This window comes from Poecilia mexicana, unplaced genomic scaffold (genome assembly GCF_051168715.1).
Source record: "Poecilia mexicana isolate PSO_F unplaced genomic scaffold, ASM5116871v1 scaffold_16, whole genome shotgun sequence".
Lineage (NCBI taxonomy): Eukaryota > Metazoa > Chordata > Actinopteri > Cyprinodontiformes > Poeciliidae > Poecilia > Poecilia mexicana.
The window spans coordinates 9396157-9415071 of NW_028263385.1; the positions used below are offsets into that span (position 1 = coordinate 9396157).

General features: G+C 37.1%; 1 protein-coding gene across 3 annotated transcripts in view; it reads right to left on the minus strand.

Moving 5' to 3' along the window:
* Nucleotides 1–10197: 10197 nt before the first annotated feature.
* fhl3a (four and a half LIM domains 3a) overlaps nucleotides 10198–18915 on the minus strand; it is a 34071-nt gene continuing 25353 nt past the window's right edge. For 2 of the 3 annotated variants that reach the window (XM_014974462.2, XM_014974464.2), the window contains exons 2-6: nucleotides 17883–18055; nucleotides 16640–16820; nucleotides 13933–14102; nucleotides 13628–13814; nucleotides 10198–12965 (exon numbers count right to left, since the gene is read on the minus strand). In XM_014974462.2, the coding sequence (XP_014829948.1) occupies nucleotides 12814–12965; nucleotides 13628–13814; nucleotides 13933–14102; nucleotides 16640–16820; nucleotides 17883–18038 (846 nt within the window). In that variant the 5' untranslated portion in view covers nucleotides 18039–18055 and the 3' untranslated portion in view covers nucleotides 10198–12813. The remainder of the gene's footprint in view (nucleotides 12966–13627; nucleotides 13815–13932; nucleotides 14103–16639; nucleotides 16821–17882; nucleotides 18056–18915) is intronic. The other variant, XM_014974465.2, reaches the window with a different exon arrangement.

Here is an 18915-nt window from a genome sequence, read left to right on the forward strand (position 1 = left end):
TAAGCCCAGAGTAATGTCTACTTCAAATATTTGTTACTCCAAAGCTGGACTATTGTTTATTATGAAGAATCCTAAAATGTTTCTTAAAAACCTTGAACCTATCCTAAATGCTGCTGCAAGAGCTTTGATAAGAAAAGATTTCGCTAATTTTAGATTCATTTCATTGGCTCCCTGACAAATCCACAGTATACTTTTAAATTTTCCTCCCTGCATGTTAATAATCAAGCTTTACCATACATCATTAGTCTGATCGATCAATATGTTCCCAACGGAGCACTTCTCACTTACTGGTGGTTCCTAAAAAAAGAATAAAGGTAAAATGCTTTCATCTATCTGCTTTGTGTCCTTTAAACAGCTCATAGTTTTAGTCCTTGAGGAAGACAAACTGTCTACTTTAAAATCGCAGCTTTACACCTTCCTTTGTGATAAAGCTTATAGATAAAGTGGCTTAAGTTATCATAAGCTATATTTAAAGTTATGATGCTAAAAGTTCAGGCTGTGAAAGGGAACATGCTGACCACCTTTCCATACTCTGACACTTTGTCCTACTCTCAGATTATACAGTTTTTGAAGCCTTTGCTGACAATAACTTTTTGTTCTGTTTCTTCTTTCCATAAAAATACAAATTCTAATTACATTTTCTTACACACAGAAATTGATCAGACATTTGGTCTGTTTACCAGTGACACAATTCTGGAGGGGGGCATTGACTGAGCTACCCCCCCCCCACCCCCCCTCAATACACCTTGCTCAGTCTTATTGTGTTTATGCCTCTCTCTCCTCTAGACAAAGCAGCTGACATGATGCCACCTGTCAACTATTCTAAGGGTTTCTTTCAGTAACTGACCAATCAGCAGTCGCAATTTGTCCCGAAGTACATGCCCTTTATCTAGAGATACTGAACCTCCATCAACATTGCTGGAGGTTTGTCATTGCTAACGCGGTGCAGTCATAGAGATTTCAAGGAAAAAGACAGAAAATCATGGTCCAACATTGTCAGTAGGGAACATGCAATCCTGACAGCAGTTACCCAGAGTGTGTAGAGGGTGGAACACAATTTATTACATTTCCAAAACCCAAATGGAGTCTGGAATAATACAAGAAATGGATCACGGCATGTGTGATAGCTCAACTGGGGGTGAGGTTAACTGGTTGAAACCTGTGCGCACCGCAGATATTTCCAAACTGTAGGTGGCTGTGTCAATGAGTGTTGAAAAATGCTGCCTGCGTAACCAAAAAAGTGACGTTAGAGTGTTCTTTATGAATTTCGTTACATTTTTGTTATTTAAAGCCAAGGCCATTGTTTCTTTTAAGAAGCACATTTCAGGTCCATTAGTCTTTTTCACAATGTCACATCAGGCCTTTTTTTCCTATTTTATGTGTGCCAGCATATTAGCTCCACCTTATACCAAATTAAGTTTTAGCCACATAAACAAGATGTTTTTTTGTTTTTTTTTTTGAGTAACAGCTGAATAAGTAACAATGTCTTTAATTAGCCAAATCCCTGGAGGAATTGCCTTTAAGACGGTTAATATTAGACAAAGGATGTAGTTCTAAGTTTTTGCAAAGAGTTGTAATGTGATGGATCTCTATATAATTCCACAAACCTCTTCTTCCCAAACACAAGGTAAACTCCTTATTTTATAATTAACCAAAAAGTTCATCAAATTGAAACAAAAGCTGTGACATTACAGCTGTTTGATGAGTCACAAATATGTGACTTTTTATCAGCCACATATTTCTGGTCTTCTAAATTAATCTGGAAATGGAGTCAAGACCCTTTTGCGACTTAAATCTAACATTTTTAGAAAGCCACAAAGCTTGATTTACACTGCCCCCTTTTGGATATATCAGCATCACAAGAGAAAAGTCTCCGACAGATGAAGAATATCCAAATGTTTGTGTATATTGGATAGAAAACATGACTTTATGGCGTAAACATAGTAATCTCTGCTATGGTGAAGCATAAATGTTACTGATGAAATATTTGGCTACTTTGAGTGAAACAAATATCTGCCTCTAATGCATCCAAATAGATCTAGCTTTGGATGATTGCAAAACTTTTGTTAAAAAAAAAAACATGGGTGATAACAGATGTTTAGTACAATGTTGGATCACTTTTTTGAACTCTAGGAGAAAGAAAGACCAAAAACATGTTTTAGTTGAATGATAACCGAGAAAAAAAAAAACAGAAAAAAGAAAAAAAAGATGCAATTATTATGAGTCAGGGATTTGCTAAAGGTCCAGTTGCAGTGAGGACTGAAGACAACACCAGCTGGTGTAAGGACCCACTAAGAGCTGAAAAGAACAGTGAATAAAGGGAGGAGTGATTGCAGTATAGGAATCAGGTGGGTTATTAAATGAGGCAGTCCGGTATATTGAAAAGACATGGAAAGATATACAGCATAAAATACAGGGGGGAAAAGTTTCTAGACAGACTTTAAACTAAAATAGGAACAATGAGGGAAAAAACATAGTATTACCACTCACATCTAAACAGAAACATATTTAAATACAGAACAGATGTACTAGGAAGAATTAACTATAGAACACCATCTGAGACCAAACCAGAGCCACAAAATTAATCCTAATATAATGTTAAAGTAACAAGAATCACAGCAAAACAGGAAAAATAATATTTTCTTAGAAAATATTATGCTTGATGAGTAAAAGGAGTAAATATTTCATGCTGAGAAATTATTTTTGAAACTTCATCCAACCAACGGTCTCATTTTTCATAATTAGGTTGTGTAAGGTTGTTACTAATTTCAAGCAGTCAAAGGAAAAGTAGTTGGGATTCTTCCTAGACAGCTAGCCACTCTTTCGGGCATGCATAATAAATGAGACACAACCAGTCACATGATATACACTCTCAAGGGCAAGTAGAGGGAGTGACTGACCTGACATCCATTTTTTGGGACCCTGGTAAAGAACCTCCCTGCCCCCACCCAAAAAAAAAAAAAAAACAAAAAAAAAAAAAACAAGGACAGAATTGAATTGACTGGAACTGAAACAAGCCACGCACCTTTTAATTTTTCAACATTAGTTTTGATCAGTTTTGAAAATTATTGCAATAAAAGAAATGTCCACCAGAGGGCTCTATTGGGACACAAATGATCTAATCACCTTGCAACATCCCAAATCAGGCATTCCAAAATCTTAACAAAACCTTGTATTTCTAAAACAAATTACAAATGTTTTATTTATTTAATTTTTTTATTATTATTATTTACATTTGAAGGAACACTGGGCAAAAAGATTAGATTTAACATGAAATGTCAGTCTGTATTTAAGTAGAATCATGGTGAAAAAAATCTATAAATACATTATTATTTTTCTTCCTATAATATTTTAAGTGATCAAAATGTAAATGCTTAACAAGGATGTTTTTTTTTTTCTTCCCCTCAGTGTAACGAGACATTTGCTTTCCTCTGGTGGCTTGGCTGTTATCATTGATGTGTGACTTTCATTTTCTACTTTCTAACTTTCGTGACACATTCCTTATCAGTTTGTCACAAGATTTGTTTTACCAATAATGTCATTAAGCACTTGCAGTTTTACTGACCAAACATTTTAAGGACATGAAATCTTACCTTACACAAACCTGAAAAATTCTCACAACTTTAAGAAACAGCTCATTTAAAATCTTTATGTGTTGCCTTAGCCTTTACTTTTTCCAAAATATTATTTGTAATTATGTATAGCTAAAAATACATTTAACATCTCATATCCATCTGCAGTTCTGCTAGCACATACAGAAAAAGGTTTTCTTTTTGTCATATGAACCAGATTACCACTTCACAATAATTTTGAAGCTCTCTGTCTGTCTTTCAGCTAAACCCATCAGACACTGAAATACAGCTGATCATCAGCAACCATTCTTCAAACTTTTTGCATACCAAACATTTTATCTCCAAAGCAACTGCTCTAACCAAGCAGACCAACTGCCAGGAGTGAGCAACTCCATGGGAATATAAATGGAAAGCCATCTTGAAATAAAAAAAAAGATGGCATCATCAAATTTCAATTTTATTTTTTACCCTCAGTTCACCTCTATGTTGTAAACCCTGCAAATGCTGAGATATTTATCTGATTGTGGACAAATGTTATTTCGACTGAAGCAGAAGCTTTTCTGTCAACAGTTTTGGCTGATTTGATTCATCTTTCACCATTTTGTCATCTGGCTTTAAACCATGAAACAGTTAGTTTTAGTTTTCCTTTGATTCCACATCAATATAGCGTTTTGGTTCCAAAACCGCATACAGCTCCACAAACGTGCAAAATGTGCATGGAGAGAGTTAATGGCACCAATACAAACAGACTGTGTGTGCTGACACATTTTGCAGCTAATGTGCGATTTGGAGTGTGGGAGTAAAATGCAAGTGAACAGAAGTGGAGTGTAAATGTGACATTTACTGCATAACCAGTTACCATGAGGTAACAGATTCCAATACCTTTATTTTTCTATTTGCATTTAAACATAACATGATTAGCTATGAAAAGAGTCACAGATATAAGGCTCTTCAAAGGTTTGTTTCAAAGGAGGTCATTTTATTGTCTTCATTAGTAGTTCTACAGGCTTTCTCTTGCTTAGTCTTTCAGGAGTTTTATTTTGGCTTTTCGGCTGTGCTACCATTCCCTGTACCAGACAGTGACAGCATATTGTGTAAAATGTGCTTTTAAAAAAGGAAGAAAGTAGAAAAGTGAGGGATACATTTTTTAAAAAAGTGTCCAGATTATAATATTTTTTCTTTCTTTTTTTTTTTTTAGAAAATTAAGGAGAAGTTGTGAAGGGACTTAACTCACATAATCACATTCATCTGAAAACATTCCGGGGTCGGACTAAAGATGAGAGGAACAGAACCTAACAACTGAGGGATAAGAAAAGCTGAAGAAATACTTCTCACAGTCACACTTCCATCTTCCAAGTAAAGTTTAAAATTAAATCAAGAATTATGTACTACTTTTGCACGTAATTTTCACATTTCTATACAATTTATGACAGTAAAAACATGCAGAGACCCGACAGCCACCAATGACAGAAACTTGGATCTGATCTGAGCAGCACACACATCCAACCCTGAGCTCTGGAAAAACAAGGATTTGTTTTCTTGCTGAGAGCACGCATTACAACAGTTTGAAGACCTTGCCACAAGCGCAACTCCTTGACCTGTGCTGGGAGTGAATGAAAAGGACAAAAGCCAGGCCTAAACCACAGAGGCCAACTTCAAACCCTGCCAAAGTCGCCAGAACCACGTCAGCCCTGCATATAGATGGAGTTTTTGAAATTGCTGATGAACTCATAAGAGTGTCAATTCCTCTGATGGCGTGTTCTAATACACATTCTATATATATATATATATATATATATATATATATATATATATATATATATATATATATATATATATCATTATCTAAGCTGCCCATGATTTAAACATTGTGTTCTCCCCATCATGCAATGCCTCAGGCTGCAAACATGCAGTTAGCAAGACAATGAAAATGCTAAATTGCCATGAAGAGTATAATATCGCTGACATTTTGGGTAAGCCAATGTCTACTGAGGTTTTAAGCAACAGACGTGGCTGTGGTGGACCGGAGCACTTTGTTAAGTGGACGCCGAACACAAAGTTGAAAAATACACAGGCCAGCAAAGAAAAGAAAGAGGAAGTAAGGATGCACAAACCTGACTTTGTGTTTTATTGTTTGACACGTGGCAGTCTCTTTTCAAAAATCCTTCATTTTTTTATGTAAAATTCCTCAAATAATAGCTATATGTCAAACTTGTGATTTAGTGGGTTAATTCTAAATTGCTTTGACCCTCCCTGTCAACCACATTATTTGATCAAATTAGTGGCTAAAGGAGAGATTGATGCAGTCTAGTCTGACCTAATAAAGTTAAATTTCAATCGAGTGAAACCATCAATCTGTTTACAAAAAAAAAAAAATTAATTAAAAACTGAAAGTAGGAATACACAGATATGAACATTTTACTTTTGGGAGAATAGAACCAACTAGAAACAGACGGCAACAAAATAAAAAAAAATAAATATTGGTTGTTCATATTGGCCCAGTTTTATTTATTGGACCGATACTAATATGTAAAAAAAAAAAAAGACTAATATTATCCAATACCAATGTAGGTGCCAATATATTGTGTATCCCTACCTGAAATACCATTAAGATCTCCTTAGAATTGAACAAACAGAAATACAACACTCTGAACCAATCAAGTGCGGACCGATATAATCTATACTAGAGTTCTTAAAATCCGGTGTCATGCAACCTTTAGACGTTTCTCTTCTTCAACACACCTGAGTCAAATAATGAGGTCAATAGCAGGAGTCTGGAGAACATGACTGCATGCAGAGGAGGTCATTGCAATTTGATTCAGGTGTGCTGGATCAGGAACACATCTCAAACTTTCAGGACACCGACCCTCAAAGCCTGGATTTGAAGACTCCTGAGCTGTGCGAATTACAGATTTGATAACGCGGCTACTGATTTGAGAAACCTTCTTCATGAAGTAAAAAAAAAAAAGGGAGTATTCCTCACTTGCCTAAAACTATTATAAATATTTTGTCCACAAAATCTTCTAATGAGCTGCATGTATTATCATAGTCCTTCTGCATAGGAGGGAAGCGATTAGTTTATCTTTCATTTCAAAAGGTCAGAAATAAAATTAATTTCCACAATATTTTCTCTTCACATGGTAAAAAGAGGTTTGAGTGCTTGGGAATGTTGTCCACCTGGGGAAATAGTTTGTGAATGAAACCAAACACTTCATAATAAGCTCCATCTATTAATGGAAACAATTACTTTTATTCAATATCTTAATGAAGAAAGTATGTCATGCGACTGCAGAATCATATCAGCGCCACTGGGCTCCCTGCCATTCAGGACAGATAACATAAATCTCATTCGATTTAGACACGTCTATGTATGATAGATAAGCTTATTAAACTTTAGTGTGTTGAACATGATGCCGTAACACTAACTCCAGTTTAATCAAAACATTAAAAGTCATTAAAACATCCAAACATTAAGTGTTTGAGGTTTAGATTAATCTAATTATGTAAGACATTAGTGCTCTTAAGGGACTGAAAAGACAATGAGCCCTAAAGTCAGTCTGAAAACCTTGAACTCCTTTTAGAGGAGCAAACTTAGTTAAGAATGTTACTTTATTTTTTTTATAATTTAAAATATCTATATATAGTTTTATGATTTGAAATTATCAAACGTTAGAAACCTTCACGTGTTCAAAAAAATCTGAAACAAAACAAGGAAACTGTGAAAAAAAAAAAAAACTGTGGCAAAAATAAGCCTGAACAATAAAGCTGAACGATGAGGAACGGCAGCAGAGCAGAGCAACGATGTTCTGGCATTTAACCAAACCAGCTGGGCCCATTAAATACTGTGGCAACCATCAACCAATAAACAGCAGGTGAGTGCAAATTATTGGAGGGTGAGACGATGGGAGTAAAACTGCCTGAAGTAAAAAGGGAGAGACAGAAAAACTGAATAACACACTATATTGGGTTTGTATCATATGCATGCTGTTGCAGGGAGGAGAAGTAGACAAGCATTGAACTAAACTGATATGAGAGCAGAAATCTTTTCATGGAGGGTTTTATAAAGGTCTGATGCAATCTGATAACCATTAAAGTCTCAGCTAATGAAACTTCTAAATGTTCCCTTATTACTTTAGACACTCTGCTTTTTACTCGTCATTACAAGTGCAGTAAGTTAGTTTGATTTATTAGTTACTTCTAATAGGAAATCCCTTTTAACATACTGTCTACAAATTTCATTAACAGTTGATTTACAGATTGGTTGTGTTAATAACTTACGGTCAGTTTCATAAATATTATGATGGTTGAGTATCTCTAACTAGGAATAAATTATTGTTAGAGTTTTGCAATATATTGAGTTACTAACATGGTTCAGGCACTGATGGACGCAGGGACTGAGCAGTGAATTCAGAACTGGTGTTTATTGAGGGCTCTGCTTTTTCACAGTGAGATAGGCCAGGGTCAGAACCAGGGAATCCAAATCCAGGTCAGGCAGTTCCAGATCTCTGGGTCAGACAGACGGAGGGCCAAAAGCCAAGAGGTCCAAATCCGGTGGAGTAGGTCAGGATTGGGGACAGGAAGGGCAACAGGACAGAAGGGGGAAGACAGACAGGTTAATAACCAGGCAAATCCCTCTAGTATGTACAGCAGACCTGTAGGTGTTACCACTAAGGGTTTCCACAACAATCTGATGCTGTGTAGGAGGAAGATCTGTTCTTATATGGCAACAGCTGGAGATCAGGGTGGTGATGATCAGGTGCGAGTGGTCACAGTTCAGCAGCAGCTGTGACAATTACAATCATCAGTGAAAGTTTAATGTGTGGAAGATCACAGACACGACAAACCACAATGAATGCACACACTCATACCTGAAGACAACTATAGACCCAAGAGTCATGTTTTGCGACTGTGGGAGGAGTACTCAAATCTACAGATGCATGGCGAGAAAATTCCAAAAGTCAGTAAGACTACACGGACAGGGATTTGAACGCAAAATGTGAGTTAACTGAAAATAATAGTATCACAATATTTGGCAGTAAAATTGAGGCTGCATTTTCCCATTGCTAACCCCTAATCATAGCACTGGTAAAGAAATTAAACTCCTTTTTTTTAAATATAGACACACTGACATCACTTCCTGTTGGATTTGACTGAAATTGTTAGAAAGTCCTGGAAAAGACAAAATAATTCACTTCTTTTGATTGATTGATATACTGATGAATGTATAACATGGATTGTTTATTAATACACTAATACAATTTTACTCAGTGATAACATCTTAAACAAATTTAAGATTATTAGATCTTTCAATCAATCAATTAATCAATCAAATTTTATTTGTATAGCACGTTTCAGCAGCAAGGCATTTCAAAGTGCTTTACATAATTAAAATAAAAACAGCATGTGAGAAAGAGATTTAAAGAAAAACATAATGAAAATGTAAACAGTGAGAAAGAGAAATAAAAAGCTGTAGAACTTTAGTTGAGACGCCGTCAACTGGGACTCCAACCCTTTGTACTTTAGTCAAAACGCCGTTTGACAAGGACTCTAACCTAATCATTGGTAGCTTTAATAGATAAACCTGATTATGAGACATTGTTTTCCCTTTTTATGTTCGCATCCTAAATAAGAGCCATATAGATTCATTTTAGATTAACAGTGGTGATTAACAGCTGGTGAAGCTGAATAAAACAGAATCTTTGAACCATTTGACCAACTTACAGAAAATCTAGCAATAAAAAGATCAGATATATATATATTTTTTGTCTTGGACATATTTAGCATGGAAAAACGAGAAAATGGAAAAGGAGATCCTCATTTAAGACCGATCATATGATCTGTATAACCACCGCCATGATTGTGTTGCTTTTAGAGTGTGTGTCCTGTCTGACACAGTTCATTTTCAGCCTCTGACCCTTCATGTTAGCCCATCATTTCCCCTCTTGTCCCTTCTTCTAGTAAATCCAGAGGGGGCCGCGTGTTAGCTGACCCCCCTCCAGATGAAAGTGCCATGGAGTAACTCCAGATGTGAACATCCTCCCTCTCCGTCTCTCTCCTCTCTTTCTCCCACACTCATTTCTCTCTCTGTGCTCCACCATTGCCCTCCCCCACGCAGCTATGACTTTTCCATCTCCTTTTTTGGTGAAAAAATCTGAAACAGAGGCAGGGAGGAGGACATTTCGCCAACAGCCGACAGGAGAGTGGATCTGGTGTATGTGCACTCCATCAAGGCAGGAAAACAGTCGACTCAGCATAAACAGGAGTGCATTCATGTCCAGTCAGGGGCAAAACGACACACATGCGCTTCTTTGTGTTATGTATTTTGTACTTGCACATACGATTATCTTAAGTGTGTGAATACACTCGCTTTTTACTTCCTGCTAAACATGCATGCTTTCTCTAACACCTTCTCTCACACACACACACACAATTTCAAACCCCCTCTCTCGTAAGCTGGACTCACACACACTTTCTTTCCTAGAAAGACATTTTGATCACTCCAAAGGGGTTTTCTTTGGCTTAGGCCTTAAACACAAGTCACCAGAAAGCCATGCTGGCTTAGTCTAGCAATAGATCTTCAGCATAACCACAACATCTAAAAATATAAGAAAGCTGTAAACACAAATCAGTCAGTGTCACTTTATTTAATTGATCTTTAAAAATAGAAGCAACAATTTATCCACAACAATCACAAACTGATTTACAGTAAATTAAAAAGATTATCATTTTGATGGCATATTTTTCATCTTCAAACATGTATTGGAACAACTCTGACTCACCAGCATCAAAGCTGAAATAATCAAATATTATAACTGTGCTGCTGTGTATTTGCCTCATTACTGATTTCTTGTTGTTTTTTTTTTGTTGTTGTTGTCACACTTGAAAGTTTTAAACCATCAAACAAATTTTAATGCCAGAGAAAGATTACCAGACTAATGATTAAAAAAATCCAAATGATTTCATTTAGAAGGGATAGAAGCTATGCATACCAACCCACAACTATGTTAAAAATGATTAGCAGCCCCCCTTCAGTAATTATAAATCTACTATGACTAACAAAACTTTTGGAAAGGCCAAGTTAGATTTCACTAGCCACACCCAGCCTTAATTGCTGCCTGACCTGTATGAAGAATAAAAACACATAAATAAAATATCTCCGACAACATAAAGTAGGATTAAAAAAAGCTCAAAATGCAAAATGTAAACAAAGGCATTGATGTCCATCTTCCCACGATCCATAAATGGATAAAACATGGAAAGGTGGAAATTGTTCTGAAAAGTGGCTGGATGGCCAGAATTACTCTAAATGCCCATCGGTGACTCATCCAGAAGATCACAGAAGAGCCTAGCCAACATACAAAGTTAGTGGCTTCAATTACCCAAGTTAATTTCCTTGTTCATTATTTAACACTAAGAAAATTGTATCAATAGGAAAGTTTCAAGGTGAAAATCACTGGTGATCTTTCAGATCTCATCCGCAAAAACAACATCTTCTTTCCCAAAACATTTAGGAAAATATTCTGTGGATTGGCGAGGCAAAAATAGAACTCTTTGGAGGATGTGCATCCTGTTACATCTTTCATAAAAATAACAGCGTCTAAGAAAAAGAACAGTACGCAAGCAGTCATACATGGTGGTAAAGTGATGGTGAGGCTGCTTTGTTGCTTCATGACCTGGATGACCAGCAATAAGTGATGCAACCATGAATTGTCTGGACATCAGTTTGTCAAGTTGTGACTTTAAAAGCACTCTTTGGTTATGCAGCAGAATGGTAATCTGTACCACCCAGTATGCCCACCTCTGAACGGCTCAAAAAACAAACAAAGCAATAAGAAAGGTTTGGAGTGGCCAAGTCAAAACCCTCAATTGAATTGAGATGCTGTGGAATTAACTTAAAAAATAAGTTTATGCTGGAAAACCATCAAATGTTGCTGAAATAAAACAATTCTGCAAAGAACCGTTGGACAAAATTCCTTGAAACACTCACTGCCTCTTAATGCAAATGCATGGTGACAGTTGCTGCTACCAGGAGTTACAAAGCCAGTTGTTAAGTGTCCACTTTTCACAGTGTACCAGGTATATGGAGTTTCTACCTCAATAAATAAAATTATGATGTCAAAACTGCCTTTTCTATCTTTTTCCAAAATAAGAATTTGGCTTAATGACTTAAAATGTGTGACAAAACACAAAAAACAGAAGAAATTGCTAAGAGTGCAAATAGTTTGATGCAACACAGTAATTTTTGACATACATGACTGTAGCTAACAATAACAAACCCAACAAATTAAGTAATGAAACAGTGGCAAATGAAGGCATGCATACTTTTGCAATGCAAAACAGTTTTGCATTTTCTTTCAAAGTTAAACATACTGACTCTTTGTGAACAGATAATAAAAATACACATTAAAATATTAAAAAAAGAAGGCAGAACTGAACATTTATGTAAAATAAGATAGGCAGACACATGGCAAAAAGAGATCTGTTGCTTCTGCCATGTGTTTCAACTGTGTAATTATGTGCACATAACAGTAAATAATGAAAGCAAAAAAAGCACATCTTTTCCAAAGTGCAAATGAAACGTCCTGAAAACCAAAAGCTACCTACACCAAGAAATCTTCTACATGTTTTCACTTTAAATTTAAGGAAAAGTATGTCCAATATTTGGCCACTTTTTACAAAAAGTGTCACACCTCCTTCTGTGTCACTGTATACAGTAACCTGTTCAAAATGCATAAGGTAAGGCATAAGATAATAAAGCAATAAGAGAAAGGTGATAAAAAGCAACATTCAAAATGTATGGACCTGCAGTTATAAGAGCATTAGAATAGTAACTCCACCATACAACTGAAATATAGACCGCAGCCATTTTTATACTATATCAGTGTTCTTTGTCTTTTCTTTAGAGCCCTGAAGTAATATTAATTAAGACATTTTTGGCAAAGTGGCAAGCATTTGCAGATTTTCACTTAAACACTAAATAACATAGAAATAATGTTGGTAATAAGGCACTCAATCTTTAACTTTCGCTGAAGTACGCAAACAACATTGCAACATCACGATTTTGCACACTAACATACGTAGCTCCTCTTACGCGACAAGGCTTTTGAGAAACTAAAGTCTTTATGTTAAAATGACCTGAGGCAGAATATTTTTAGCCTGCTACCCTCCATGGTACATCTGGGTTGTTTAAAAAAGCTGCTGAAGAACAAAAGGAATGGTGAGATCAGGTCAAGTAAGTGCTTTATAGGTTGCTGTTGCAGTCACGGCACAGGATCTTGTCGCCATCAGGGAAAAAGCCAGCGCCCACGAGTGAGATGGAGCACTGGGAGCAGGTGAAGCACGGCTGATGCCACTGACGATCTTCAAATGAGATGTACTTCCCTCCTCCAAATCCTAGAACAAGAAGTCTGGGGTTTAAGAGATTGCTGACTGATCTTTTAAATGAGTTTAGTTGCACAAAGGCAGACTTGGTCGTAGTGAAGTTTGGGCCAAATAAGCATTTTTCTGTTTGAAAAGATCTAGAATGGGTTCTAATTTTTATGTTATTTGAACAACTGCTTCACAGTATATGTTAAGCCCTAATGAAAGATGAGGAAAAATTGTTGTGCTATCTGGAATCAAAATATAAACATCGAATCTTTTTACTTTTCAACTAAATAAGCAGATAAAAAGCGGGGGGAAGTTATCCTTAGTATCTTTGAGTCAAGATCAAACTTTCTTGAAGAACAAACTTTCACTGCAATTGCAGTAGTAGAAACTTTTAGCCCTGACCTTTGGAAATAATTCAAGTAGTTGTCCTGTGTCAAGGCTTTGTTGCTGTTATTTTTATTCCTATTTGTGCAACTTTATTTTCAGTTTGTGCCACTAAAAAAAATGCCTACGTTTTCCCCATAAAGCTCAATCAAGGTTTATCTCTGAGATTTTCCCAGTTCATGCAAAAAAAGTTCTTCTAACCTACAGCACACCAACTGATAAAGCTTTCTTAATTATTAAGGGACTGTTTTTGACTTTCACAAATGTACATAAGTGGATGAAGTGAAGTACTTTCATCTTGCCTGTAATTGGTTTGCTGCAGGCCTCACACTTCTTGGCATACAAGCTGCCAAAGCACTTCAGGCAGTAGGGGCTGTCATCTCTGGAGGTGAAGTGTTGACCCGCCAGCTGCGTCTTACAGTTTGTGCACACAAAACACTCCTTATGCCACGGCTCATCCCGATAGGTCACACCACCTTTAGCCAGGGCCTTAACAGAACAAATGTGGGATCATTTCTCACATGGGTTTCTGCAGCTTAAAAGTTTTTCCTCTGCCTTATATAATGGAAACCATGTTATACTGTAGATATTTGACAGATTTACAGACCTTTTTACAGCGCGTGCAGCGGGGAGCGAACTTTTCCTCATAGCAGGGCACACAGTAGTGGTCGTCCTTGTCAGGAATGAAGGACTTGGAGCCAATCGGCTGTTCGCAGCTGTGACAAATGAAGCAGCCCTCGTGCCACGTGGAGCCAGCATACTCCAATTTTCTTGTACCTGCAAAAAAAGGAGACCGACAGGAATGAAATATGACAGGGTGTTCACTTAAAATGGGAAATAAGATACTTGATTGCACAGCAGCATATAAAAACCCTTGTATTTCATACTCTGATTGAATACGAATACCACAGACTCATGGTTCTTTTCTAGGGCAAGAAAGTGGCAGCAAGCTTTAAACAAAAAAAAAGTAATAGTTTTTCCCTCTGTGACGCAAGCCAATTGATCTTCCTGTAAATCCCCTGGATGTTGAGTTTATTATGCTGTGATCCAGTGGTTTATGTGGGGCCGACATTTCCACAGATTGCTTACGTTTCAGTGCTTCAGACTTTCTGTGCCGCACTGCTCCCTAATCAAAAACATGAAAATAACCTGGAAAAGTCTTTCCAGATTATAAACTCATGCAGGACTCACTGTGGCTCAAGGTGGATAATAGAGCTGTTTGTTGTGCGCAGCTAAAAACAAGGACCAGCGTGAAAGTCTAAAATCTAGTTTCACAACAACCGCAGAGTGTTCCTCAGAGGTGCAAAAGAAGAAAATGACATACTCCTAGATTGTTATGTATTTAAACATATTTATTAATTTGAAAAATAACACACAAAAACCTGTGCAGTAAATAGTTTCACATTCCAAACTTGAGATACGTTTTTAGATGGTAGTGATCAGGGACGGAAACACAGTCTCTGTATTTGTCAGAGGATTTGACTCCAGGATAAATAGAATATCACTGACAATGGGAGCATTTAGGCAGCTCAGTCAAATAATCTTGTTAAAAGCTTCTGCTAAAGACGATTTCACAACTTCCCTGTGAGTTCATTTATGCTTTCGTGTCAGCTGGAGGTGTGAATCTGCTTGTTGTACATTTTGGGTCCTGGCTGGATATCAACTTGAGAACATTAACAGTGGGGAGCAAATTATGAAGTGACTCGGAGAAGTTAAATCACTTTAAATACAATAGTAAAAAAAAAAAGTTCATGTAGTAAACATGTAGTTGTGATAGCTAAGGGGTTCCAGCATTACCTGCTGCGACAGGTAATGCTGAATGAGTTTGCGACCAACGATTCTGCACACAACATCTGAATGCTGCAAGAATTCATTTTGTTTTGCTGAAGTAAAACAGAACAAGTCATAAATCAATATTCTGTGTTCATGTTTTCAGCATATTTTGAAAGAAAATATCTAATTAATCTAAAAGTTGACACCTTATAAAACAATGATACCACAGCAGAAACTTGGGTCGTTCACACTACAGCACCTTGATAGTCTTAAACAAGAAGTAAGTAACCTCTTTTTTTAACCAAAGAGTTATTCTTTTACCCCCATGTTTACTAAATAAGATGTATCTAATACCATGAAACAAAGAAGACAATAAAGGTAACTGCTGAACCTCAATAAACAGCTGCTATATAAAATATGTCTAACGATCAGCAGCCTTACTTCTATCTTTGGGTTTAGGCCCGAAGAAAACATCACATTTTAACAATGTCTGTTTCCCTCTGAGTAAATCAGGAAAAAGAATGCACTGATCCACTGTCATCAAATTCATCAACATCACTTATTAATTTGGGAATACAATCCTGAATATGTTTACCCTCTGATTCAGACACATGATCTTGATCTGGTCAGGCCCTGGAGCGCTTTATTAGGAAATTATTTTCTTGATGTGATTTTTTTTTTTTCATTGTGGTTGCATGACTTAATGGGTGTGTTTTTGTTTTCATGTATTCAGTGAAATCTATGCCACAAATCTAGTGCAGACATAAAAAACAGAGCATGCACAAAATAATGGCCAAAAAGCAGGGCAAACATCACAGTTCTGTGAAATGACATCAGTAGGAGCATGACTAAAGGTTTGACTGTTTTCTGCGGTATCTGTCTTTTCCTGCAAACTTTTCCTAAGATTGCTGGAAGAGTCTATGTTTGACATAAAATTTCTACAAAATTTTATCAGCAGTCTCTCTGAATTTGAGCCACTTGAGCTTTTCTAAATAAACAGCAGTGGAATGGTTCTGGGCTCTGCAATGTGCTGCATAACTGACTTCTTTATCTCCTGTTGTCATTAGTTCTGCTTGTAGGCTTCCATACCCAAGGATTCAGTTTATAGACAACAAGTGATCCAGAGAGACAAACGGTTACATTCATCCTTGGCACCTGCTTGTTTATTATTTTTTTTCCTGTTCCTTTTTTCTGAATTTTCTTCCTCTCACCTCTCTGTTTCATCTAATATGCAACTACTTTCATTCATCGCTGAACCCAGCTAGATACCTCTCTTGTATTTTCCGAAATCATTTGCCTACTATCATTCGAGTTTGCATACTACATGGTATTTAAGAGGAGGAACAATGAGGCTTTGTACATGAGGGAAAATAAAAGTATGCATTGTAAAACAAATATTTCCATAAGTTCCCAAATCTTTTTTTTTTAATGGATTTATGGCTTTTTCTTGTTTAAAAAAAAAAGACCAAACAATTTAATCAGATTTGCGGGAAAAAAAACAAAACAAAAAAAAAAAAAACAATTGCTATATCTATTTTCACCTTCACCTGGCATGACGATCTTGTCACAGGCGACACATTTGGAGGAGAACTCGTTACAGTAGCAGTCGTTGCAGAGCAGCGCGTCATCCTGGCTGGTGAAGGGCTCATCTGCCAGCGAGCGGTCACAGCGGAAACAACGGAAACAATGCTCATGATAATGTCTGTCCTCGTAGAAGAGCTCCTAGAAGCGGAAAGGGAAAGAGACAATGAAGAGAGTGGAAGTCATTTTTTACAGCTGTAAAAACTCCACAGATATGAAGTCTCCCCGTCAGTAACTTGGGAATCAAACGGGCCAAATAAGGGAATGACAGGAAGACATAAAGTAAACATGGACCCATATTTACAACAGGAGCAGAGAGGAGTTTTAAAGTGACAGCCAGATTTCTGCGCAGAGTGCCAAGCGAAACAAGGCGAACCTACAGTGCCTTACAAATGAACTGAAATCCTTGGAGCTTTTTTCATATTTTGTTAGGTTACGACCACAAGATTTAATGTTTTTTTTATTGGGATTTTATGCAACAGACCAACACTAATTGCCACAAAGCTGGGAAGAGGGTTTACAAAAACAAATAGAAATGTAAAAGTCATGGTAAGAAAATTTGTCTTCAGCAACTCTTTGCTCCTAAATAACATCCAGTCAAGCAAATGCCTTCAGAAGTCTCCTACTTAGTACCTTTCTGCAACTGAAACTCAGTTCAAGTGCAGCTGTTCTATGAGAGTCTCAGAGATTTATTAGAGAACATTAGTGCACAAACAGTACCATGAAAACCAACAAACACAACAAGCAGGTCACGGGAGAAAGTTGTAAAGAAGGTTAAAGCAGCTAAGTTAAAAAAAACAATTTCCCAAACACTCTGGACAGCTTAGAGCACTGTTCAGACCATAATCTGAAAATGAAGGGATTAAGCTACAGCTGAATCTGAACCCAAACTGACAGGCTGGGCAAGGAAAGTACTTATCACAGTAGTATTCAAGAGGACCATGTCAACTCTGGAGAAGCTGTAGTGATCAATAGCTCAGGTAGGAGACGAGTCAACCACTCAACAAAGAGTGGCAAGAAGAAAGCAACTGTTAGTAGAAGTACATAAGAACTCCTGTTTGCAGTTTTTTGAAGCCATGTAAAGGACACAGCAAAGAAATTTACATGAGGTTTTTCATACATCCTTTTTCATGTGCAATTTTTTTCATGTACAATGTAGCACTGCTATATACACATCTGGTCATGCCAGCATGGAAGCCTTACCCTTGCATCATGGCCAATTAGCTCTTTGCATTCATCACAGGTGTTTGAAAACAGACTGTCGTAACAGGGGATGCAGTATGGGTTGTCATCAGATTGGATGTACTTGCGGCCGTACAGGGATTCTTTGCAGTTATCGCAGTCGAATCGGTCAGCCATTGTAGTTTTCTGAAAACCTGCAACCCAGAGAGAGGAAGGTCAGGACAACAGTGTTTTAAAAAACAACAACAACAAAAAAAACAGATGAAAGAAAAAAGTAAATAAATCAGAAAGATGCAGAGATGAGGATGAGAAAATGTGGAAGTAATGGAGGAAGAGTCACAGCATCAGCAGATGCTATAGCAAAAATATTCGGCTGTTCTCAGCTTAGATGAAACCATGACCAAAAATGGAACCTAATGAAAATAAAGAATAAATATCTGCTGCTAAAACTACAGAAAGATCAAGTATTAATGTGTTCGACTGTCTGTGTGTCTTTGTAAATTAGGTGTTGAATGATATCGTTAGGTCAGAATCTCTTGCTCGATACTTCATGTGGTTTTACGTATCTAATGCCTGCAGGGAAGCACACATAAACCTGACTACTTGATTCAGTAGAGTACTTGATTAGTTATAGCCCTAATATAAATACCAAGATCCCTGAACGAATAGCTCCTTTTCAGAATAAAGGTAAAACTTCATAATTCCCATAGATTTAGGGGGTGCATGATCCACCATCCTTGTTGGCCCCCTGACCATGACGGAGCACACAACAAAGTCACAGAATAACATTATGAGAGTATTACAGCAACAATATCAGGTTGCCTAAGCGTTACGACATGGCTGGAGGGCAGCCCGGTGATAAGTGATCCGGTCCTCTGGCAGAGCACACGGCTGGATATCCATTCCCACCACCCAGGAATAATAATCAACACTGATATAACAATCAATCAAACTTCAAACCAGACCCGTGCTGCCCATCTTACACACTCAAGGGTAATACACACACAAAAGCACACCAAGGGGGCATGTAAACACACTCCCACACAAAAACACA